Source organism: Leptodactylus fuscus, chromosome 10 (assembly GCF_031893055.1).
Source record: "Leptodactylus fuscus isolate aLepFus1 chromosome 10, aLepFus1.hap2, whole genome shotgun sequence".
In the NCBI taxonomy this organism is placed as follows: Eukaryota; Metazoa; Chordata; class Amphibia; order Anura; family Leptodactylidae; genus Leptodactylus; species Leptodactylus fuscus.
The window spans coordinates 35,898,128-35,924,494 of record NC_134274.1 but is presented as its reverse complement, the minus strand read 5'-3'; the positions used below and the strand labels follow the sequence as shown (position 1 = coordinate 35,924,494).

The following is a 26,367-nucleotide window of genomic DNA, read 5'->3' as shown; positions in this document are numbered from 1 at the left end:
ACTTACCGTGCACGCTGGGCGGTTCTTGCACACCTTCGGTCCCGCCTTCCGCTGGTGTCTTCTTCCAGCAACGTCCTCCCGAGCTTGCTCTTCCCCGCCTCCATCTTCTTATCTACCTGCGGGCTGTGTTCAAATCCCGCGCTACTGCGCACGCTCCGACGCCATTTTTGTTAATGGAAGTTCGGAGTGCCCGCAGGAAGATAAGAAGATGGAGGCGGGGAAGAGCAAGCCCGGGAGGACGTCACTGGAAGGCATATGTGGGGCTCATTTTGCTGATAGAGCTCCTTTAAGTGCCAGCGACTGTCGCGCTATTCACATGTGGTATACAGACGCCCCATTCTCGTGACCAATGGGGATCCCAGCGGTGGGATCGGGACACAGCGCCCCCTTTAAACAATTGAGCGCTACATATCAAATAGAATAAAACGACAGGAGAAATGAAGGAAGTCAGTTTTCGGTTTAATACTTTCCACAGAAATGTAAACAATACACACATCCCATGTTCAATTTTTCGGTAACGGAATACAGTCCTGCGTTATAGTCAGTAGTAACATGGTGTGAAATGAAGAAGAACCTAAAGCAAATACTGTCAGGAAAATAAAGGTAAAGTGTAAACCGTTTCCATCATTCTTTACTAACAAGCAAATCAAGAGGCCTGATCTGGTAGGAACATGCAGGCAACGCGATACCGCACATAAATCTGGGCACCAAAACAAGGGCCTCATCCATTAGGGTGCATGCACACTATGTAACGCCGGGCGTGTATGAGAGCCGTACACGCCGGCATTACGGCAGACTGCCGAACACTTCCCATTCACTTCAATGGGAGCGCTCGTAACAGCGGCGTTTACGAGCGCTCCCATTGAAGTGAATGGGAAGTGTTCGGCAGTCTGCCGTAATGCCGGCGTGTACGGCTCTCATACACGCCCGGCGTTACATAGTGTGCATGCACCCTTAGTAAGCAATTTACCTGCTCTCCCCAAAATTCATGACATAAATAACATACATAAAGCATAAAATTCTGAATCCTGAGCTCCCCCTCTCTAAGGAAATGAGGAAACAGGGCTCTGTGGTCTCAGCAAAACCTAAGACTGGAGTGACCCCATTCCCCTAGATATACATTGCATTAATGACACACTGCTTTACCTTTCTGCTTTTGGTCTATTTTTGGTACATGTTCAGGATTTTCACGTCTCATCTCGCTACATTCATCAGGTTAAAGTTCATAGAATTGATGGATTTCTCCGTTTAGGTCTATTCACCTGTATTTGGTACATGATGTCAAATTTTACAAATTGGCAGTAACTTAAAATGACTAAAAATGTCACTAAACTTTCAAAAACCTTTTGTTATCCTAAAACACTTATTGGTGAGGTCCAGAGACCCCGTGGGTCCCTAACTGGTGGGACAGAAAAGCGGACCCCACAGAACAGACATCCCCTATAGAGCCGGCACACTACTATGGGGAAAGATGACCAGGGCCGCTCCGGTACAGTCCTCAAATTTTGCTTTTGTCCCTTCACTTAGTGATCAGGAGGAGTCTCAGCAGCGGGACCCCCGGTGACCAAATCTCCTGAAATGTCATTATGACGTCAAAACCGGTTTCTTAAGTTTAGTGACAATTTTAATTGAAAAACTAAACGGAAACCTTTTATGACAAGACGCGGCAGAATTCAGGTTTTGTTCAACTACGACTACATTAATGTCATTTACCATATCGGTATTTAGTTCAGCTTTATGACCCCATTTTATGGCATTAAAGGAGAAGCCTAATGAACAGCAATAGTCAAAAATACTGACTATTGGTCATAGGCACACGCAGAGGGATGTTTTTTAGCTGAGATGACCTAGACTGGGGACGCTCACTAAGGCTGGAGTCACATCTGCGTTGGGAGTCTCTGAAGGACTCTTCTCTGCCAGTGGACGCCCAGCAGGCTCCATTAGTCTTGGGTGTCTGCGGGTAAGTGGACCTGAACAATCAAGACCCAAGTGCTAATGTGAACGTAGTATATACCATCATAAGGCCCGTATGGTTCAGTACCCCAAACCTTGCTATATGAAGCCCATCTCTGCTGTGAATAAAGGAAAACTCGCCTACTGATAACTCGCCTACTGATAACTGTTGTGCAGTGAAGGGTCAGTAGGTGTCCACTGGGTAATTTATGTCCCCAACATCTTCCCTGGCTTCACTACAGAAGTGCCCATGCAGTGGGGCATATATATATATATATATATATATATATATATATATATATATATATATATATGCAAACTAAAGATACATCTATCACAATTCCTACTGTAAAGAGGACAAGTGATAGGAGTTGGTCCAAATCTTTCCATTCTACTTTCTTTGTGTATGGTACACTCCTAGTTTTAGGACCCATTCACACAGGGCAAGAGAAGGTGGATTTTGGCGCTGAATCCACATCAAAATCCGCATGTTCCCACTCACGGGAAAAAGAAGTGAGCTGCCCTTTCTTCAGGCAGATTCCACGGCTGATTCAGCCCCGGTGTCTGCCTTGTGGCAGCACCCTCCGGACTAGACCCATTCATTTGGGACTACTCCGGACCGGAGTGCCATGAATGTTGCAAGTCGCGGCAGACGTATTTTGGTCCTACTGTCCCGCGTCAAAATCAGGACCAAGGTACGCCCCCCTTGCCCCGTGTGAATTGAGCCTTAGCTTACAAATATTTATGTATATAATAACCAATATATTGATGAAAAATACTGAATCTAATGGACAGCAAAGGCAGGTGAAAATTGCTAGCCAGATACAATGTCCGAATGGCCCGATTCCCCTCCTAACTGCAATATTTCTAGGAAGAAGGACGTTCCCCAGCATGTCACCTCTGACTATTAGCACTTCGTACTAAACCACACAGGAATGGTTTGCCAATATGTGGAGTGATTATGTAAAGGCACTAATAACATTATACACTATGGTGGATGCTGGCAAACATTGTTCTTCCTACACCCGCTGTAGGCACAGGAGCCATAGAGAGGGAGCTCCAGAGAATAGAGCGAAGACAGAACAGAACGTAGGTATATATGGAGAGAACATAGCAGCCATGTTCATAAAAACATTAAAATAAAAGCTTAGCCTACTAAGGCTGTATTCACACCTGCTTTAGAGTCTCCGCAGCAAAATCTGTTTAAAATAGTCGGAGAGAAAAGTCCTGTAAGAAGGATTCTTCTCTGCAACGGTGGAAACACAGCCGACCCCATTATAGTTTGACCGAACAAGGCCTTTGCGGACCCAAACAATGGAGGCCGGAACGCAGTGTGACCTTAGTATTACGGTTCTACCCGCCATCTGCTAATAGTCGTCGTCAACATTAAAATCTTATTTTAACCCAAGTGGTTTTTAGGTGCAGAATTAAACAATTACCCCGAGCACAATGCGCCCCTTTCCAATGAACTGGACCTTTCATTAAAAAAAACAAACAGAAATAGGAAATGCGAAATCATAATGACATCTCTTACATTCTTACTTATTTCACAGATTTGTAGCTCTTCTTGTATTGTGCACTCGTTTTATCACGTTTCTGTCATCTCCATTTCAGAAAATATTTTTGCCCCCACTACAACCGATTCTCTATTGACAGGATAGGCATAACGTATTAGATGGGTGGGTGTCCAATATTTGGGACTTCCACCGACCTCTAGAATGGGGCTTGTGTAGTTCTTTGCTGCAATGTTTGAAAGCCATATGTGCTCTTTGCTCTATTAAAACAGAGTTAGGGTAAGTTCACACAGCCTCAGGTTCTGGACCAAAAGCCAGGTAGCTGCGACTGAAAGCCGGTGCACTGCATCGGCATCCAGTCGCGCGCTCCGTTCCGGATTAGGCCCAATGAATGGGCCTAGTCCGGAGGAGGGAGTGTCTTCAGGTTGAATTTCAAGGCGACTTGGCGTGAAGAATGAGCCATCTTTTTGGTCAGGATGTTGAGGCGGATACGGCCTCAAAATCCTTACCAAAAATCTCCATGTGAACTTACCCTCACAAGACCGGGGATGCTGTAACTGTTGGGGGTCTCGGAGGTCAGAACCAGACTGACAGACAATGAGCCTTGATCCTGTCAATAGGGATGAGCTGTCATTAGTGGCACAATCCATACTATATGTCATTCCTCTGTTGTTCCTCCTAGAAATTTCTGAATGAATTGACAACTGGGCGTTACCATTTCACTTGTCAAAGGAGTGCGTCCCCTACACAGTACGGCATGGTCAGTAATGATTGAACTGTGTTAGGCTGTGCAGGGAGCGACACAACTAGTAATGCCCAGGCGCCAATTCTTCAATAATTTCCAGTATGGAACATAGAAAAAATAGATTTTTAGGAAAATATGCTCCAGAATTGTTCCATTATGGGCGACACAGCAGTCACGTCTGGAGAGGTGACAGGTCCTTTTTATATAGTATAGGAGAATTTATTTGGAAAGACTTGCATGCATGGCTTTTGTATAATTTCCCAGATCTATAGCCTATAGTATATACCTTATAAGTGGTTCCTTCTAAATACCCAGTATAGAGAGTTTATGGGTAAGATTTACATGCAAGTATGCTAAAGCCAAGTTTACCTAAAAGGCTCATACTGATCTAGGTGTAAAATCTCAAAATGCTGTGAAGAAATGGATGCCGTGATGCTCATGTGCAATCCGTCCATGAAACATATTCCCCTTTCATAAGATAAAGTTTTGCAGCCAATATGGGTGCGTCATGCTTCCAGGTACCCGTGCACAGAGGACACCGGACAAGGCAACAAATACATAGAAACGCTGCAGCTTCCAACTATAAAGGTCATGTCCGGGGGGGTAGTTATCTTTTTTTAATCCCTGGTAGTTTTAGGCATGGGCAAAATAAATTAACTAAATAAGTTCCTCAAAAACACGGGCCTGGAGAAGGGCCAGCAGTACTCATTGGGGACAGGGCCTTTCACATTGCATTCAAAGAAAGAGAACATAGGAAACCAGATTCGAGCCCGTCGGCTCTGTTGGTACGCACGGGTATTGGCCAATGTGTGGTAATAGAGGAAGAGTCTAGTGGTGATATAAAAGGCAATGAAGACATCAATGGAGTAGTGTTCATGAGCAGCCAAAATGAAGAAAATACCAAACAGGTTGAGGACCCAGGAAAGAGTATGGAGGAAGTTCCAACTTCGAGGAGTGTCTAGAAACCAAAAAAAAAAAAAAAAGTATTTGCATTTATACATACAGGGACAGATGTTCATTTTCACCAAGCACTAAAACACAGACAATACCCCAAAAACATATATATCCCACCTTGTGAGCCCCGATGCAATCCTTTGTCCAGGGCTCCCTACCTCATCCCTACAGCGATGTCTTGATAGTGATGGTTACAGAAGCGAAGGAGTTTAATCCACCTTAGTGTGGTCGGGGAATCTGTGGGGCTCCTTGGCTTATGGGCTGCAAACTCAATACTGATGCCAGTGCCTATGGGCGCCCTAAGGCTCCTGGGCCCCGGTGCGACTCTACTCTCTGCACCCCCTCAAGTTACGCCTCTGATCCCAGCACTTTCTCGCTTCATCTCCTTCTTTCTCTTGGTCCAACTGTATTTCATAACATAGCTGAAAGTTAGGACTGAGCAGGGCTTTGTTTGACCTTTCACCTCCTGGGGCACATGCGGTGTAATACACCGCTAGAAAGCTGACAGTGTGCTGAATTCAGCGCACTTTCGGCTTTCCCATTCTACGCCCCCAGTGAAAAGCTATCGGTGCCGGTACCATAGCTCTTCACGGTCAGAAGGGTTGTTTCTGACCGTTCTGTCATTTAGGAACGCCCTTCCTCACAGCAGCGTCTATTGCGCTGTACTGTGAGAGGGGGCGTTGCTTACCGCCCAGTGATGACGCCCCCCCCAGTACTCGTCTATGGAGGGGAGGGGGCATTCCTCCCCGATCTGCAGCACAACGCTATAGATGCTACTGTGAGGAAGGGCGTCCCTGACTGACTGTCAGGAACCGCTTTTTAATGTGTACAGGTTTTTGTTCGGGGGGAAAAGAGTCCCAGGTAGACTTCCTGAACAAATACCGAACGCAGATGCGAATTGGGCCTTACCGGAGGTACAGGAGTTTAAAATGCTACATTGTAGTAAAACACAGATTTTCATACTATAAGTTGAACGTACATTCAGTGACAAAGAAGTTCAGCATGGTGAGGACCACAGTATGACCGCTGAACATGTAGTCTCCGCATGTGTGCACTCCAGTTAGTGTCATGCCAAATCCACTCCAGATTGCAAAGGCACGCTGAAGTTTGGCCCACATATTATCATACAGCTGAAATGACAAAACACAATATTAGAAAACATCACAGCATATCTAGAAATGGTGTCGCAAGTTGTATCAATGATCAGGCACAAACTGACAGGTAACAAAGCAATATGGCACAAATATAAAGCACATCAGGGTTTTTTTTTTGACAGGCTGTAGCCCTTTGTGAACGGACCATTGTGAAAAGGTCACTCGGGGTCACACAGCTTTGTCCAGGCCGGTAAACACATAATACTGTGAATAGAGGAAATGAACACACCGCATTATAAATCACTGCAGTCAGACAGGGAAGTTCAGCCACCACATGGGTGCAAATGCCGATAATGATGCAAAGTAGTAAAAAATGGCAGAATTCAAAAATATCAATCCATATGTTCACACGCTTGTAAGTCTGTGTCGCTTTCGCACACTGCTGATGGGTATTCACTTGGAACGCTGCTGATTTTTACTTCTTTTTGGCCAAGATAAACATTCATTACACATAACTGAATCCCTAAGGCAGTAGAGAGTGCCTGGCCAAGTGCAGCTTCAATATCTATTCAGGAGACAGCCAGCAGGTGGCAGCACTAAATAGTAAAGCTGCTTTCCACTTGTCCCCAGCAGTTGGGGTTAGGCACTATATAGATCTGGGGAAGGGCGGCCAGGAGCGGCATCATTTCTAAATATGGAGTATAGCTGAGACATGTCAGGCGAGGTGCACATCTGGGTTGAAGTCTCTGTACAAGACTCTGCCACGTAGTTCACTTAAAATCAGGGGAGAGAAAAGTCCTGCAAGGAGAACTGTTCAGTCCACCAGTTTCGGTATAAAACCATGGGAACCCCATTATAGTTTATAGGGTCAGCGGATTCCCAAAGGTAACCACATGGTCTCAGTCACAATGTACCTGGTACCTACGTTCAGAACCTCTATTGGTAATGGATTATTATATGATTTTATTTAGGTGGAGGCTCGAGAGAAAATTCCAGTAGTGCTTGAATAAGTTTATCAGCGCTATTAACAGATGCTAAGAACCTGAATGGGTGGAGGTGTGAAAGGTATGCTTTAAAGGGATCCTATCATTCAGACATTTTTTCTAAATACCACGTCGGAATAGCCTTAAGAAAGACTATTCTTCGCCTACCTTTCGCCGTCTTCTCCGCAGCCAATCGCCTACAATCCTGGTTCTTGTCAGTATGTAAATGAGCTCTCTCGCAGCACTGGGGGCGGGCCCCAGCGCTCAGACAGCACTGGGGGCATCCCCAATGCTGCCAGAGAACTCTCTCCAGCGCCGCCTCCATCTCTGTCAGCACAGTCATCTTCAGCCTCTTCTTCCGGCGGTGGCTTGTAACTTCTAGGCCTTGGGCAGAGCAGACAGCGCATTCCCACAGGCCACGAGAAAATGGCCGCTTACAATACTGTGCAAGTGGCTATTTTCTCGTGGCCTGTGGGCATACGCAGTCTGCTCTGCCCAAGGCCAGAGGCCTAGAAGTTACAAGCCACCTCTGGAAGAAGAGGCTGAAGATGATGAAGATGGAGGTGGCACTGGAGAGAGTTCTCTGGCAGCATTGGGGACGCCCCCAGTGCTGCGAGTGAGCTCATTTACATACTGACAAGAACCAGGATTGTAGGCGAACAGCGTTGTGGAGAAAACGACAAAAGGTAGGAGAAGAATAGCCTTTTTAAAGGCTATTCCAAAGTGGTACCTAGAAAAAATTGTGTCTGACTGATAGGATCCCTTTAAGTGTAAATGACAATGACAAACATAAGCACAAGGAGCTCTGTAGAATAGGGGTGATGGTGGTGGCCACTAAGTGCACAAGGGTCATCTATTCTATGGAAAGCCCATTTATATTTTTGGCATGTGGAAGGAAACTGGAGCACCCACAGAAAACTCAAGCAACTGAATACATTAGAAGCAAGTCTTACCTTTCCTGAACATTGCAAATGTTCACCAGGAACAGAAAGAGATGTGACAAACATGGTGACACACCTCAGAAGAAAGACTGTTCCCATCAAGCTACACAGTCGACGTAGAAGAATAGACCTGTAACAAGAGAGAAACCAAGACATAATAAGATAAAGGAATATTCATGAAGTACAAGACATTCAAAGATATTGGCAGAGAGTTGCTTAAAGAATTCCCAGGACTAGAATACCGATGACCCGTCCTTAGGATACATCATTAATATTAGATTAGCAGGGGACCTCCACAGATCAGCAGAACAAAGCTATGTGACGTTGAATCCATTGGTCATGTGGCCTTTTTGCAGAGCAGAGTAGTGAAAAGTGAAAACGAAACATCCACCAAAGTCTGTCTCCATCCGTTACCTGTGTTTGTGGAGAAGTAATACTAGCAGCCAGATATAGCAAAGAACTACTCCACACATCTCCGTCATTGCAAAGGCCCAAGGGATCCGCGGGACACTGCGTAGAAATACAAAGGAAACATTAGGAATGTAATAAACGTCCTACCAGTGTCCAAGGTATGAACGACTCAAGTAAATTAGTACAAGCAATGTATGGCGGCTGTATATAGTGAACACGACAGGGCTCACTATCTGGTGTCCACTCACATACAACACACACACTCTACACATCGAGAAAAGACAATAGACCACTATTCGGCCATGGAGCGGATGGCGAAATGCAAGGTAAATCTGCAGGAAAAAAACAAACAAACCCACACTGCATTGCATGGACATTTTCCTGACACATCTGATCTCACCGTTAAAAAGAAACTGACAATAGGGTGGAGCTACAGTATACAGGTACAGGTTCGACTACAGTATAATGGCGATTTGGTAATCTTATTACACATTTGAATGTTACAATGTAGCTCGAGCCTCAATAACAAAGAGACAACAGGGCCCTTGACTAACGCCACTCTGTTTCTCTTGGATGCATTTATTTTATATCAGAAACTCCTAAGCTTAGGCGAAGGGTGTATTCAGACGTACGGTTAGGTATGGTTAAAACTTCTCTGAAATGGGTACGATTTTACACCCTGTTTTTCTTTTATAGGTGAAATATATTAAACAAGTAGCACCGGCATTAATAACTGGCAAAATGCATGTAATATTTACAGCACGGTTTGGCTGTAGAAGTCGCAAGTGATGACACGTCCAAAGTGCTTTTTTTGTATAAAGACAGGTAGTCCGGTCCAATATTAAGCTGCTTAGTGCCAAGTTATTTAACAACATTGCGGGCTCGAAGCCCTTCCTCAGGCTAAATCAGTATCAACAAGAAAGATATAAATGGGATACACAATGGGAGAAAATGTAACAAAAAAAGAAGTACCGTATATACTGGAGTATAAGCCGAGGTTTTCAGCACAGTTTTTCCGTAGCACTAAAGGACCTCCCCCTTCCAGTTTTCTGTGCTCTGTGGACCCTGACTCGTGTATAAGCCGAGGAGAGCTTATTCAACATGAAAAATGTGCTGAAAAAGTCGGCTTATATTCGAGTATATACGGTAAGGGTGCATTCACACTGAGTATACGCTAAGCTCTCTCTGAACGTAAAACACGTTCAGAATGAGCACGTACAAAGCAGATCCCATTTATTTCTATGGGAGCTGGCATACGTGCGCTCCCCATTGAAATGAATAGGCTGCTTTTTTCCTTATTCCTTTCAATGTGATACGTGCGTATCACATACCCTATATTCAGCCAGGCTGAATTCCAAGTTGGGGGGAAAAAAAAAAAAACAGTTCTCAAGCTCAGGGAAGGGGCAGGCTTCTGATTATTTTTCATCCATTAAACGGACTTACTAATCAGATGAAAAAAAGTGATGTGAATGGAGTTGGCATGTTTGGTGTAGTGACTCCACAGCCATGCCGCTTACTAGAAGGTCTGTGCGTGTCAGGAAGTATATGGAAAGTTTCTTATTGTCATGTAGCAAAAGTCTCAACGCATCAAAATTCTTGGGACGAACTTACTCACCGGTCTGAAGGCTTCGGTGTATTTCACAAATGCTGATATCTCCGTTGAGGGATTGACCGGGTTCCCAGATGGTTTTTCTTCTTCCATATAGGACTTGCCCTGTAGTCTCCTGAAAAAGTCTTCTGTGTTCTTGTCAAGCTCATAGAGGTTTGTGTGCAATAGGACAAAAAAGTCCCATGTTAAGTCCCATGTACTGAGTAAGGTGTCAGAAACGTTGGCCATCAAAATCCTCGCCATCTCGTCTGAGATCTGGATGTGAATAGTTGAGGAATGATTTCTTCTTTGATATTTGGCTCTCCTCCTCCTGATTTTCCTCTTGTATCTTTGCAGCAAAAGGTGATGTGTTGGAATAATAATAATAATAATAAAAAAAAATAATAATTTGCTGCTGGATTCGGATGTTTGATAGAAAGGCGCAGGTTCGGCATCTTGGAAAGTTGATGGACTTGGGTGTGGTCGGTACAGACATCGGGGCTGTGCACATAATCCTATGATCAGACGTCACTTGATATGTCTAAACCTTTGTGATCCGCCTGCTCCAGATTTATAACACTCTGAGGTCAGTATATTCCTTTCTGTTACATTATATGTACTAAGCCGTATCTATATATATATATATATATATATATATATATATATATATATATATATATATATAGATATATATATATATACATATATACACACACACACACACACACACACACACACACACACACCTGAGGCCAGGAGCAGAGACGTTCAGGGCACCAGGAAAGTGTTGCTATAGTACTGAAGATATTGTGCCCATTCCAGTCAGTATATTCTTTATTTGCAGTTTGGTTCACATTACGTTCCATTTTTTTTTGCTATAAACAAAGTTCCATTCTTGCCTGGTGTTTTAGTCATTTGATAAGTGCGCCATGTGATTCTCAGAGGTTACCCTGGGTTATTCTCTGTTGTAGTGCAGACATAGGCAATAACTGTCAGACAATGTTGCAATGTATTACACAATATCTTCTCCTAAAACTGAGCAACTGATAAGATACAGATACACTTATACATTGTCATATAAATGTTCTCACAACACTTACTAATGCATTATATATATATATATATATATATATATATATATATATATATATATATATATATATATATATTATCCTATGTTGGTTCTACCAGATTTCTCCAATAGTATATATTCTAAATATTACATGAACATTACGTCCATCAGATTAGGATTTTTCATTATTAGCTTGAAGGCTATATCAGTTATCTTAAAGTGAACCACTCATTAAATAAGCAATAACACTAGTGGGGGAGGCAACTTTTATTCCTGTATACTCCAGGTCAGGGTGTCGTGCATTGAAGCACTGGACATTAAAGAGGCCGTACACAGGCTTTTACGGTCTGGAAAACAATCTGTATATCATCCGTATTTTCCGAACAGCACTCTGACTCCAAGGCCTAAAACTGAAGCTCTCGAGCAACAATGCAAAATCTGTCTTGGGGCCCCAATCTACTTCCTGCCATTCAGAAAAGTGGTATATTTTATATGGCATAGGGCCTGATAGCGACTGCCGCGTCTGCACCATCTATAGTTACATCCCTGCTAGGTTAAAAGCTTGCCTGAAAATTTTCCAGGTTAAAAGATATCCAGAAGACATCCCCATACTGTGTGTAGTGGCCACATTACTGCAATGCATCTCAAGTGAGTCGGATCTGAGCCGCTTCGACTGCTAAACAACAGAATGGAGCTGAGATTCTGGTTCTGTTCTCTGTGTTAGTCTCGGTTCACATCTGCGTTCGGGTTTACGTCTAGGGGTGGGGGTGGGGGGAACAGATTTCCCGACTACAGATGTGAACCGAGCCTTATGTAGTTCTGATGCCAACCAGCAAATGACGGGGTCCTGGACCTCAATGAACTGACATTATTAATCTATCTGAAGGATAGGTCATCGATTTCTGTTGTTCTCAAAAACCACTAAAACAATATTTTTTTTCTAATTACCATGTTGGAATAGCCTTAAGGGTCAGTTCACACGTGAAAACCGCCTAGCTTATTTGTGCGAGGTAAAAAACCTCGAGGAGTTTTTTTGACGCTGTTTTTTGCATTCCGCGCGGTTTTTGACGAGGTTTTTGACGCGGTTTTCGCTAGCGGTTTTCGCTAGTGTTTTTTTTTCCTATATGTGCTATAGAAACTGCAGGCGAAAACCGCGCGGTTTTTTGTAAAAAACCGCGCGGTTTTGTGTGCAAAAAACCGCGCGTTTTTTTACCGCGCGGTTTTCGCCTCCCATTCACTTCTATGCAATTCTTCAGGCGTTTTCCGCCTGAAGAAAGGTCATGTCGCTTCTTCAGGCGGAAAACGCTAGGAGGAAAAAAAAAGCTAGTGGTCTACATAGACCACCATGTTAAAGGAGAGGTTTTTGAAGCGAATTCCGCTGTCAAAAACCTCCCCTTTGCCCACGTGTGAACTAGCCCTAATAGCTATTCATCTCCTACCTTGCTCAGTCACCTCTGGCCCCCCGTTCCGTCGAAATACCGTTTTTTATCTGTATGCAAATGGGCGGACCCCAGCGTTCAAACGGTGATGGGCGTCCCCACTGCTGCCAGAAACCTCTCTCCAGCGACGCCTTCATCTTCAACAGCAACCGCGTCTTCTTCTGGCTGGGGTCACACCCCGCTCTTGCACACATGCGCAATACACTCCTGTAGTTCTCCTGAGTGTGTCCCCAGCCGGAAGAAGACGTGGTTGCTGTTAAAGATGAAGGAGTCGCTGGAGAGAAGTTTCTGGCAGCAGTGGGGACGCCCCCATCGCTGTTTGAGCACTGACGCCTGCCCTCATTGCTGCGAGAGAACTCAATTGAATACCGGTTAAAACCGGTATTTCTAAGGAATGGCGCAGCAGAGACCACGTCTAAAGGTAAGAGACTAATAACCTTTCTAAAGGCAATTCTGACATCTAACGCACACAAAAAAACCCCAAAAACAACGATTTAGTGGTAGAATCCCTTTAATATTGACGGCCTATTCTTAAGTCCATCAATCTCAACCTGCTAAGATTTCTGATACACGTGAGAATCCTGCAACGTCTTCACTGTTGTTACCTGCTGTAATTTCAGCCAAACAGCGGCACAATAAGAACCAATTTCATCCTTTTTTTTCAGGCAGCAACTTTCAGACAATCCCATAGGATAGAAACTATGATCAAGTTGTCCAGTGTAGTCTCCCATAGAAAACCTTTGTCCTGTTTCCCCACCCAAAGTCAAGAATTAAAGATGCACCCTGTATACAAAGTGAGACAAGAAAAACGGTCAATCCCTGTGTATGGGGACCGTGAAGCAGGAGAAAGGTCTTCTCTCTTGGCAGTAAATCTGATCATACAAAGTATATGAGATTAGTGCCTCAGCCATATGATGCATTGCTTTCCTAGGGGAATTTTTTTTCGTGGTTGCAATACTGTGTAAGCGGCCATTTTCTCGTGGCCTGTGGGCATGCGCAGTCTGCTCTGCCCGAGGCCTAGTAGTCTGACACCTGCACCAGAAGAAGAGGATGAAGAAGACGTTCCTGAAGAAGATGGAGGCGGCGCTGGAGAGAGTTCTCTCGCAGCATTGGGGCCGCCCCCAGTGCTGCAAGAGAACTCATTTGCATACCGACAAAAAACGGGATTTTAGGCGAACGGCGGCGCGGAGAAGACAACGAAAGGTAGGAGAAGAATAGCATTTCTTAAGGGTATTCTGACGTGTTACTCAGAAAAAAAAGCGTTTGTATGATAGGATCCCTTTAAGTATAAGTGAATTTGTAGGGTTTGGGTATCAGAAACCCCCCACCACCACCACCCCACAGTATGTAACATGTATTTGGTGCTGGAAAACCCTTTAATGGGGTCTGTCATAGATCCTGCAGATCATTGCAGACTGTGCAAATTCTGCTATCAGGAATAATAGGAAAGTCAGATATTCAGAATTCAAGTGTGAACAAAGCCTTAGATAGTGGAAGAGATTTGCCATGCATTATATGACATAACAGTGGAGTATACAGTGTGTGTCCAATTTATTATGATTTTTGGACATTTTTGAAGAAATGCAGCGTTTTTGTGTTGCAGATTTTGCTGCGGTTTTTTTGAGTCAGCAGTAGCATGAAAAGAAATGGGAAATATATAGGAAGTACTTAGGAGTTTCCCTTATATGTTTAATCCACTCCTGACTTTGGCTCAAAAACCAAAGCAAAATCCGCAACAAAAACCGCTGCATTTCCACTGCATAGGGCATGTAAATATGAAGCATGAAATATGCAGAGAGAAAAGCCCTGGATTTTTTGTGTGGAAACCACATTATAGCCTATGGGGTGTGGACCATGTGTATGCGGAGTGATAAAGCTGACAAGACAATATCCATTGAGGACGGGCTCCATTATTTAGAACAGGACTCATGCATGTTACTCGCTAGGTGTCATAAAACTGCACTGACAACCCCTCTGCCCAGGATACAGCTACACCTCCCCAAGTCGGTTGTCAAACTGGATGGAAAGTTATGTCTGGGTTACCCCGTTTACTTTGAATGTACTTGCAACCAAATCTATTTTCCTTGGTGCCCACTACAGGAAATGCCAACGACTCAATTAGAAGTTTTGGAACCTCCTCCTTAAAATGAGCTCTATCAGCAAAATTTTGTTGTATGAACCCCACTTATGCATGAATAGCCTTAAACAGACTATTCAGGCACCGCTAATCTTATTTTAAACACACACACACCATTTTAAAATAAAACCATAAAAACATAGATGTAACTCATACCTATTGTGCACGCTGGGCGGTGATCCACGGTCCGACGTCATCTTCTGGCATGCCTACCTCTTCTTTCGGCGACACCCTCCGGTCCTGGCTCTTCCCTGGCTTCTTCCGGCAGTTCAAATCTGATTGGTTCAAATTCAATTGCAGTGCGCACACGCCCGATTTGAACCACTGGAAGACGACGATGAAGCCGGGGAAGAGCCAGGACTGGAGGGCGTTGCCGAAAGAAGAAGAAAGAAGAGGAAGGCGTGCCAGAAGATGACGCCGGACCGTGCATCACCGCCCAGCGTGCACAATAGGTATGAGTTACATCTATGGTTTTATTTTAAAACAGGAGGGGGGGGGGTAAAATAAGATTTGCGCTGCCTGAATAGTCTTTTTAAAGGCTATTCACGTATATGTGGGACTCATACAGCAAAATTTTGCTGATAGAGCCTTTTTAATCTCCATAAAATCTTCTCAGTCAAAGCTTTCTTGTGTATTTGCTTTTTCATAGACAGTTGAGAATAAAACCCTCTTTCCAAGCTGTAAAAATGGCTTCCACGTAAGAGAGGCGTATGTAAACGATCACGTGTCCTATCCTATTCCACTGTTTGTGAACCTAATAAACTTGACATGGATGTCAGCGGACTGTGCGGGCGCTTGTATGACCTCACAATATTTTCATACACAAACATTTACAATAAGACATTTACATACCTGTCTAGGAAGATGTCCGGCAGAGGAGGGTAGGTTTGCATGTCAGGAACTCGCTCATGTACAATAACCATGACAAAGGAGGTAAAGCCAAAAACTATAAAAACATAAACACAGCTGATGGCCGTCTTCCAGTACTCGGGGTCCAGTCTCTTTGGTGGATGTTTGTTTTTTCCGTTGGAGTACTGGTGCGGTTCCAGACTAGAATCTGTTCCAGGTCCATCAAAGTCTCTTGTAAGCTCTCCATTACATAACCAGTCGGGACTTGGAGGCGAACTGATGCTGAGAGTCCCCGGGGCCGGCTCGCTGCTTAGCCCCAGCTCTTCCAGGACACTGGCATGCTGTTTCTGCAGTTTACGGATAGAAAGCATAAGGCGTTTGATATCTCCTAGCACTTTAATCTCCAGAGGTGGAGAGCGCAAGTCATATTCTGTTAGCGCCAACAGCGCCGTGCCATCGAGACGATGTTTGTTGCAAAGAATATCTACATAGTCACAAAATCCTTCTTCTCTTAGCCATTTGGCCACGTGTTTTGTAGTCCAACGTCGAATGCACAACTGACTGTTGTTTGCCATCGTTTTAGCAGATACCTAGGAAGAAAGACACAAGTTTAACTTCACCATGTTTTAGTGTATGTATCTCAAAGGGTAAATTTTTATTCGCGTCTGAGTCACCGTCTGTCTGAAATTGTCCTGCCTGTACAGTTTTGTCATCCGCTGCTTTCAGTTTACAAAAGACACCCGATATACCCCATTATAGCCAATAGGGTCACTCCATATGTGACCACTATCTCAGGAGTTCACCTGCTGGTCCTCCGACAGACCAGGACAATAGACAGCTGAAGTTAGTATGGACCTAGCAACAGGCCACATTCACACTTTCGCCAGGGTCTTCGTTGGTATAATTTTGGATGATCTGCTTTCTCGTTTTTCTGAGACATATTTACGGATCACTTAGAAACATGAACCCTAAAATGTGTTCGCAATTTCAATCATTTGTGACCTATACCTGAACACACGCGACCAACACAACATGGCTTAGAAACATACAAAACTACGTAACTCATCATAAAGAAAGAATGACGTGACTATATCTAGCATTGCACGCCAAGAATTCTGATGTACAAAAAATTGCTAAGTAGGATTTCTGTGACTTTTTGATTTTATATCAGACACTTTACCCTCTTACACCACTTGACCCACTTTTGGAAAGTGGTTAGAAAATTGGACGTGGTTCGCCTGTCTACCAGGCTCCACCAAATTTGGCTTTTTAACTAGAGATGAGCGAGTAGTATTTGATGGAATACCTCGCCGCCATAGGTATTTGTGTAATCGGCCGAACACCAAGGAGTATTCGATGTGTTTAACCCCTTAGTGTTCGGCCGCTTACATGAATACCTATGGTGGTGAGGTATTCCATAGAATACTACTCACTCATCTCTATTTGTAACAATCACAAACGTACTCCAGTAAGGAATATATTGTCTTGGAAAAAAATACAGAAAGGCCGCGCTCCTTGTATAGAACCGATATTCTATCTTTTGTTTCCCATGAGGGTCTCCAGCTTCCTCCTTCACCATCTATTCAATGTACTCCAGTAAGGGTAAGGCGTAAAAAGTGGAGCGATATCTTAGGACATGAATGTTAAGCCATGCGAACACTTGTCAGAAATCACCAGATGAAAGTCAGGATTCTGTGCCTTGTCTCCTATGGCGATTTCAGTCTTCAAAAAGTGGACACGAGACAGATCCCATTTATAGTCAATGGGGTCCCTCGGGCTCCATTGGTGTTTGTTATTTTCGGGGTCTTTCACAAACCAGATGAACACAACTGAAAACTCAGATGTGAACATGGTGTAAAATGTGTCAAATATAGAAGACATCATGTAACATTTGATATATTTGGCAGCAATAGTGATATTTAAACATTCTCCCATAATAAATATATTAATAATATATCCTAATAAATAATAATAATAATAAATATAAATAATAAATCCTTCTCAATGTCATCAAAACAAGAAACTTTTATAAAAAGAGCGGCTTCTATTTCATTAAAAAAAAAAAAAAAGTAGAAACCGAACTTCAAACTAAACTGTCCAAACAACAAAGTAAATGAAATAGAATGGCAGATCAATGTAACATACAGGTAATAAGACATGTCAGTTGAACGCCAAGCACTTACTTACCCGCGGAGTCATTACTGACGGGCTGCAAAGTCCTAACGTTTTATAACCCAAAATGTCACAAGAGGGTATGAAGGTCTGTCACATTTCACGGACGCCCAGTGATCAATACAAGTATTAGAAAACTGAGTAAAAACGATCAAGGATAAAAGCCCTGAACACAGCACATTGTTAGTGATAAGCGAGAGAGTCCGAGGGCTGCCTGACATTTATCACATACTATCAGTACTAATACAGCCGACACAGGCAAAAACCTAATGTGAACTGTGACAATGGATGAAATCACCGATGTAAGCAAACGTCCCAAACACTTCAGCCATCTCCTGTATGAGCTTTGCTAAGTGCGTGGAAGGGCGTCCAGTAGTAGGCGGCTGCTCGCAGGGCGTAACACTACATGAATCACAGTGACTTTCTCCCCTGAGCTGGAACTTCACGTCTTAAGCAACCGCAGCACAAGCTGAAATGTGAGCAGTGGAAAGAGCAAGAGAGCAAACGTCACCCGAGCAAGATAGGGGAACTCACAAAGGGACTTGGTTATGCAATAATGCGATGGAGTCACTGGACAAGTTAAAGTCCAGGCTATGAACTATAGAGGGAAGAAGAAAACACCTGCAGGGCTGGTTACCCCCTCCACTTTCATAAATATCAGGAGTTTTTGGTACATACTAGTTAAAGGGCTACAAATTGAGCTATGAGCCTCGGGTACACATAGGGTTAAACAATGCAGCAAATTTTCAACCCCATTTCAGTACTTTAGAGGAGCAAATAACTCAATACTGGTAATATCAATAAGCTGCAAGTCGCTCCATCCTGTGCACTGCAGAGAGCGCGACCTGTTTCTACTTCTAAGTGCGTCTACGATTTTAAGTGTATTAAACATGTGGCATCGCCTAGCAGTGCCCACCCCAAACTGCCAGTCATACAGCGCCAGTGGCATAGAAGAGGAGGTAGGCTCAATCCTCCATCGTCTCTCCAGTGCTAGGTGTGGTGGGAGGGACGCGCTAAGTGTAAAAGCAAGGAGGAAAATATCACGGGCGGCCTAGGCAGGGTGTGGTAAGCAGGACTGTCCAGTGGGAGGGGCTATGATTAATTATGTTACAATTAGTAATATTCTATAAATAATTGTAGCTTTTTAATGAGAGCTAATTAGCATTTTTTTTTTAAATTAGAGGATCACTGCTGTTTCTGACTGATCATGGCTACCCGCCATCTGTGGAGGAGTTGTAATAAGGGTCAGAGTTGGTGTTTTGCCCGGTCTTAAGTGCCACTAGGAGCAGGAGTGAGAAACATGTCCTCACACTATTATAAAGCCCAATTTATAATGTATCAGGAGCTCTCCCTGTATATGATATAAGAGATATAAAGAGCCTGGAGTGCACTGGTTAATCTCTGGTACCTGCAAAGATTCATGTCCTAATATACTCAATGTATTAGGATGCCAAAGAAATACAGAAACGGTGATAATGAAACAGAATTGGAAAACCAATGCTTACATACAAAATATACTAGAAAACATACGCTGACAAATAAATAAGACAACTTCATACATTGGATATCCTCCAAGAGGGTACCAAGGATATATTATACTACTTGTTGTGGGGCCCTCGCAACTAAAGTCCTGATAATGGTGACAACAAACACAAGAACCAATTTTACCACAAAAAAAAAACTGGGAAAACTTATTGACTCGAGTATAAGCCGAGGAGGGGGAGGGGGGGGGAATCCACCATTGCAGATAAAAAGTCTGGTCATGTGTATTACAGCTTAGTAACTCCATGGGGATCATAGTAATAGCAGTTAACCCCATCATGTCCCTCACATTAACCCCCTGTGTGCCTCCCATAAGAGTTACTGATATGTGGGACATATGGAGGTAATAATTCGGTATCTTCAAAATTAAGGTCCTTCATTAGTACCCTCATGTGTCTCACATATTAGTAACCCTTATATGGGGCACACAGGGGTTAATATGAGGCACATGATGGGGTTAACTGTTATTAATGTGAGGCACATGGAGTTTCTGAAACTAAATTAATAACCCCAAATGCCTGACATTACTAGGCAGAGTAACTAAAGGAAGGTCCCTGTGTGTGTCTCGTTACTGCAGCTTCCTCTCCTCCATATAACAGACATCTTCCATAAGACACAATGAATCCTGGCCACTCATCTGCAGGGTAGATGCTAAAGGACCTCTGATGATCTACTAGGATTTAGACTCAATCTTATCTGCAGATGTTACATACCAGTGGCTACAGGCCCTTTGATGACATCACAGTCACGTGACCTCACGACAAGCCAATCACAGAGCAGTAGCACTAAAGGACCTCCCCATTCCAGGTCCTTCCAGTTTTCTGTGCGCCGTGGACCCTGACTCGTGTATAAGCCGAGGAGAGCTTTTTCAGCATGAAAAATGTGCTGAAAAAGTCGGCTTGTACTCGAGTATATACGGTAGATAAAAAGTCACAATATGTCACACTGTGAGAGGTCTTTACAAGACACACACAGACCTCCGACTGAACAGCTATCAGAAATATCTCCATCCAGGGAGTAGGGCCAAGTGGACAGCCTAAGGGCTCATTCACACTACGTAATCGCCAGCTTATTCTGAACATAAAACACGTTCAGAATAAGCGGCGTATAAAGCAGTTCCATTCATTTCTATGGGAGCCGGCATACGAGCGCTCCCCATAGAAATGAATGGGCTGCTTCTCTCACTACGAGCAGTCCCATTGAAGTGAATGGGATGTGCTGGCGTGTACGGCTAGCTCTGCTCATGCCGAGCCGTACACGCAGCGCTTCCCATTCACTTCAATGGGAGTGCTCGTAATGAAAGAAGCAGCCCATTCATTTCTATGGGGAGTGCTCGTATGCCGGCTCCCATAGAAATGAATGGAACTGCTTTATACGCCGCTTATTCTGAACGTGTTTTACATTCAGAATAAGCTGGCGATTACGTAGTGTGAATGAGCTCTAAGCAATTGTGAATAGTGATAATTGCTGACACTAATCCCTCACTCCCTATAATCATAAGTATGTCCCCAAACTCACACTGGATGTCCGAGGAAGTAAGCGTGCGCCCACTTAGAAGCAAAAGGAGAGCCCCCAGACCACCTATCCCGAGGCTACTGGCCTAACGCCACACCAACGGTATTCAGTGATCTAAGGCGTCTCTCCTGGGCAGCACCGGACTGAACAAAGTGAGGCTGTGTGAGCACATACACTGAATAGACTGTTCTACTGGAAAACGCTACTTGTCCTACGAATTTATACATACCTCTGATGGCTGTCAGTGAATGGAATTAATCTAATATTCACATCATTGTTCAATGGATCTCAGATGATGCTAAATTACTGTGGTTTCTATGGATAGTCCAATAAGAGATTAAGAAAAATAAATTCCAGTTCTAGCAATAGATGAACTACAGGATAGAATTTATGTTTTGTAATGTTTCATTGGAATATCCATTGGAACAATAGTAATATTTATTATCACCTGGATACACGGAAGGATTCTGTAGATACTACATGAAATATTCCCTTCTTAACCTTTGGGGGGTATCAAATATACGAAGTTGTGTGATTTATTTTGCTATGACAATATGGATTTCAGTATATCTCTGTAAGTATTGTTATTCCTATTCTGTACCATCCTTTTACCATCATGTTTAAATAGCTATTTAGAGTTGTAATGTAATGAATAAAATAAATAAAAATAAAATAAATCAAATTTCACTGCATTTAAATTTAAAAAAAAACCAAAAACACACAAAGCACCTAAATCTAAAACAATTTGTCAATGATTTGATTATGCCACTATATTTGTACTGTTTTACCCCAAATAATATCTCTAAAATTAATCTGCGGTATTGTAGATACCGGAGGATAAGGAATACAGTCACAAAAGGTCATTACAAGCAAATATTTGTCACTAATCTGCTCCTTTGTTCCACTGGTCAAGTGACAGCTGAATTGTTCAGAAAGCGCTGCAGGACTGATGAATAGCACAGTGTTCATTGGTCAGACGCCAGGGGTGGAGAGCGGCCTTTGTACATGTACACACATGATAAACACTCACTATATACTGTCACCGCAGTAATCTGAACAGGAGCTTGTTCTTTAGATTATTGGTAGGTGTTTATGGGAAACAGAAATTGCTTCAGGGTCAAACCAGAAACCCACAAATGTCTTTCCTGGTGTCCCTAGCAGTATAGGACCACGTCCAGATCTATTGGAGAATACACAAAATGACCTGCGATTAAAGGCATCCTATCATTAAAACTCCTTTTTTTTTGCCTAACATGTAGGAATAGCCTTAAGAAAGGCGATTCGTCTCCTACCTATAGATGTCTTCTCCGCGCCGCCATTCGGTATATAACCTTGTTTTTGTCGGTATGCAAATTAGTTATCTTGCAGCACTGGGGGCGTCCCCAATGCTGCAAAAGAATTCTCCAGCGCCGCCTCCATCTTCTTCAGGAACGGGTTTTCTTCGTGTCTTCTTCCAGGGGTTGGCTTCAAACTTCTAGGCCGCGGGCAAAGCCGACTGCGCATGCCCACCGGCCACAAGAAAATGGATGCTTACAAAGTATTGTAAGCAACCATTTTCTTGTGGCCGGCGGGCATCCGCAGTCAGCTACCCCAGGCCTAAAAGTTTAAAGCCACCGCCAGAAGAAGATGCAAAGAAAACCTGTTCCCGAAGAAGATGGAGGCGGCGCTGGAGAGTTCTTTTGCAGCATTGGGGACGCCCCCAGTGCTTCAAGAGAACTAATTTGCATACTGACGAAAAATGGATTATATACCGAATGGCAGCGCGGAGAAGACATCTAAAGGTAGGAGAAGAATAGCCTTTCCAACGTGGTAGGCAGAAAAAAAATAAGTTTTAATGATAGGATCCCTTTAAGTGTAGGGCAAGTGAACGGGGTTTTAGGCTTTGACTGAATAGAAGGCTTCACATTCAGCTGGCCATTCTTTTCTTTAATGCCCGCACATCCTTACCCTTCCCCTCTCCAAAGACTTGTAAAGACATGAGACATCTGACCTGCGGTCCATCTCAAGACAGACATAGAAGGGTTTTAGCAGAGGGAGGAAGCATGGAATCAGCCTGGTAAAAGCAGAAAGAGGCATTGTTCTCTAACAAGATATTCCAAAGTTTCTTCTTATCGCCATTACTATTCATGCAAAGGTTGTTGAAGAAGATCTTAGACCACAAATACACATGTGGATATTTGGGTCACTTGTTGAAGGTAGATCTAGCACTTCAATACTATGCAAACACTTGTAATTGAAAGACATTAAACCACTTGGTCGCTCCTGGTTGTGCCTTACAAATGCTGACCTACATATCTAAGTGTGAATGCCGCCCTAGGAGTGACGTGGTGAGCGATCACAGCAGGTTAGCTTATCTACCTTGATAACAAAGGATCAGAACAAGTTCAACACGTCCAACCCTTCTTTCCTGTGACATCTGCCATAGGGGGAAAGTTGAGAATTTACCGTATATATTAGTTTACAGATACAGTATGAAGGAATCTAGCTCAGAATATAAATGACAATCCTCAACTAAGTTAAGACACAATGAGACAATTACCAAACTTTCGAACAATGTTTGGTTTTCTTGCAGTATGTGTGTCCTAATTAAATTTTGTAGTATACTTTATGAACACATTTTGGACCATTTCTGTGAAATCCTGAATTTCACTCTTTCCCTGGGCTTCTGCATTGAGAGCTGTTTCTACCTCTCACTGAATGGTATTATGTATGGGAGTACGGGGCTGTATAACATATGGGGAGGGGAGGGTCACATGAAACAGAAGACGGGAACCCGCCGGATTGGCTAAAGCGGAGACCGGGCACAGGTGTGAACCTGCCCTAAGTTAAAGAAAATCGTTTGGGTTTTTTTGTTGCAGATTTTGCTGCAGGTTTATTTAGCCAAAGTCAGGAGTGGCTTGAAAATCTGCAAAAAATAAAACTTAGCTTTTCCACGATGCGGGGCCTTAGCCTTAAAATGGTTGTCTTATTGTGGGTGCTTATTCCCTGTCCCCCTCTGCAGATAGCACTCACTTGCTTCTGTCAGTCCTAAAGAATTGACTAGTGTGCAACATACAGGTAAATGTATTGCTCCGTTCATCCAGAGAGGGACAAGAGGAATCCCTATTCTCTAGATCATTGCCAGTCCAACCAATGAATAGAGGATAATAACTGTCTACAGTGAAACAAGCTTTTTCAGGCAGAGGACGCCCGGTCTGAACATATTGCTGAATGTCCATAAGTGTGTTTTCCTGCAGCAACAACATGCCTAAAACTAGTGTCCTGCAATACCCAACCTTTGCTCAGGTTCAAAGCTGCAATCGAAACCTCCAACAAGTGACATATTGTTGGTTTAAAACCGAAGCAGAGGTCACTTTGTGTTGCATGTCTTAGATGTAGCTAGGGCTGGAGCGTATGAGGATAGGTTTGTATTAAAAAAATTACACTTCTTGATATGATATAAAATGATTAAACTGTAAAATACTTCTAGAAATTAATAGGAATTGACTCCTAAACTACTTTGATGCCTTGTCTATGTAAAGACTAGTCTTAATGCCATCTACAGTAACATGGTACTTATGATCACTAAGTTCCCAAACATGGGGAAATCTAGGCAGAAAAATCCAACTAGTATAAACTTCCAGGCCTGAACCCAGTGATCTTCTTGTGGTTGTACTGTTTGTGACATATACAGTGCGGGACAATGAGGCCACAGACAGGCAGACACTTCTACATTATGATACAAGGAGTCCCGATCTCCTGACTCTGTTTAGGATGCCCAGAGAATTAAGTTCAGGTTACTCATGTTATCATACACAGCCATCCACAACCTGTCCCCTCCATATATCTCTGACCTAATCTCCCGCTACCTGCCCACACGTAACCTCAGATCCTCCAATGACCTCCTACTCCGCTCTTATCTGCTCCTCACACAACCGACTCCAAGACTTCTCCCGTGCATCCCCCATACTCTGGAACTCCTTACCAAGACACATAAGACTGACTCCCACAATCACAAGAAGGCCCTGAAGACTCACCTATTCAGGAAGGCCTACAACCTCCAATAACACTATCACCGCACTGCCATCTGTACAGTCTCCCCCTCTCCTTCTGTCTCTACCCCCTTCCCCCATAGATTGTGAGCCCTTGCGGGCAGGGCCCTCTACCCCACTGTGCCAGTCGGTCACTGTTAGTCTTATATCTACCTGTATAGACTGTGTACTGTATGTAACCCCCAAATGTAACGCACCATGGAATTAATGGTGCTATATAAACAATAATATAATAATAGTTATACTGGATCTTTTTATATGCATCATAAATCATAATACATCTGTTAGGGGCCATACCCCCTTCCAGAAGAGTGGGAAAGTGGAGAAAGTGAAATTTTTGTGTATAATTATATATCATTTATTACTTTTATGGCACCAACATATTTCGTAGCGCTTTATAGACAAGTCAGTCGTCCCATATTGGGTTCACAATCTACATTCCTTATGCATGTGTTTGGCATGTGGGAGAAAATCGGAGCTCCCAGAAGAAACCCACACAAACTCCTTGCGGATGATGTACTTGGTCAGATTTGTACTCAGGTCTCCAGGGCTGCAGGGTAACTGCTAGATTCTGGTTAGTCATTTACTACATCACAGCAGATCTGCCAAATAATAGACAGTGAAACCTCTCCAAAAGACCCCCCCTTATCCAAATCAAATTTATGTAGTGGTTTTTCAGTTTTCAATACTAGTTATCTTCTTTAAGAAGACCGCCTCTGTAGAAAACCATTTTTTCATGCAATTTTAGGCGATCATCTCAAAGAGGTTTGACAGTACATACATTGGGGCGGGCTATGGCTACTTTCTACATCCCTATGACTTCCACATACCCCGATACCATATGGAGGAGGGGGCTTGTCCAAAGCAAGACCAGCAGAGAACACTGTAGCTGCAGTGCTGTAGTAGGAGAGGGTTCATGCATTTTTATTAATTACTATATTATTAATTATTATTAATATTATTATTAACCAAAAACCCTACCATTAGTTACAATGTATGTAATTTCCAGACTATCCCTTTAAGACTTGCCCTTTAACTGGAATTATTAGCTATATTCTGAAGGCGATGCAAATAACCAGGACAATGTCACTGCATAGAAAATCCCAGTGTCGCATCATATACACAAAGTAGGGAGGAATGACAGCACATAAGACGTCGGCGCAATACCAACCTCTCACCTGGACAAAGCTGCGAACCTTTCAGGGACCCCGCTCCCTAGTTATATCCAACAGCAGGGTCCCTTTCCTTGTCACCCGGTAGTTTTACTCGAAATCAGGCTTCGTACACGGGAGTAGGCCGCTAGCGTGTCCATAGAAACGGCTGTAACAAGGGGCGTCCCGGTGACGAGGATAGAGCGTCTCTCTGCTCCGGCGTACTAATCTCTCTGCACATCATAGCAAACAGCTAATGCTCTTCTGCAGCGCCTC

At 43.4% G+C, this 26,367-nt stretch overlaps 1 protein-coding gene across 2 annotated transcripts; it reads right to left on the bottom strand.

Moving 5' to 3' along the window:
* Positions 1-908: 908 nt before the first annotated feature.
* On the bottom strand, positions 909-26,294 carry SAMD8 (sterile alpha motif domain containing 8). 2 transcript variants are annotated; one of them, XM_075257972.1, is made up of 6 exons: positions 26,119-26,294; positions 15,684-16,270; positions 8,599-8,694; positions 8,197-8,314; positions 6,146-6,296; positions 909-5,170 (listed from the first exon to the last, which is right to left on the bottom strand). In XM_075257972.1, the coding sequence occupies exons 2-6, from the start codon at positions 16,253-16,255 to the stop codon at positions 4,866-4,868; spliced, it is 1,242 nt and encodes a 413-aa protein (XP_075114073.1). In that variant the 5' UTR covers positions 16,256-16,270; positions 26,119-26,294; the 3' UTR covers positions 909-4,865. The 2 variants fall into 2 exon arrangements, with proteins under 2 accessions (XP_075114073.1, XP_075114072.1); XM_075257971.1 differs by lacking the exon at positions 26,119-26,294 and adding an exon at positions 17,868-18,297.
* Between the last annotated feature and the right edge of the window lie 73 nt (positions 26,295-26,367).

Excerpts from the sequence above, each read along its gene's own strand:
- SAMD8 (XM_075257971.1), bottom strand. Across the intron at positions 8,695-15,683 it reads CCGGACATCTTCCTAGACAG|TGTCCCGCGGATCCCTTGGG; the intron begins GTATGTAAATGT and ends ATTTCTACGCAG. Across the intron at positions 8,315-8,598 it reads TTACTTCTCCACAAACACAG|GTCTATTCTTCTACGTCGAC; the intron begins GTAACGGATGGA and ends CTCTTGTTACAG.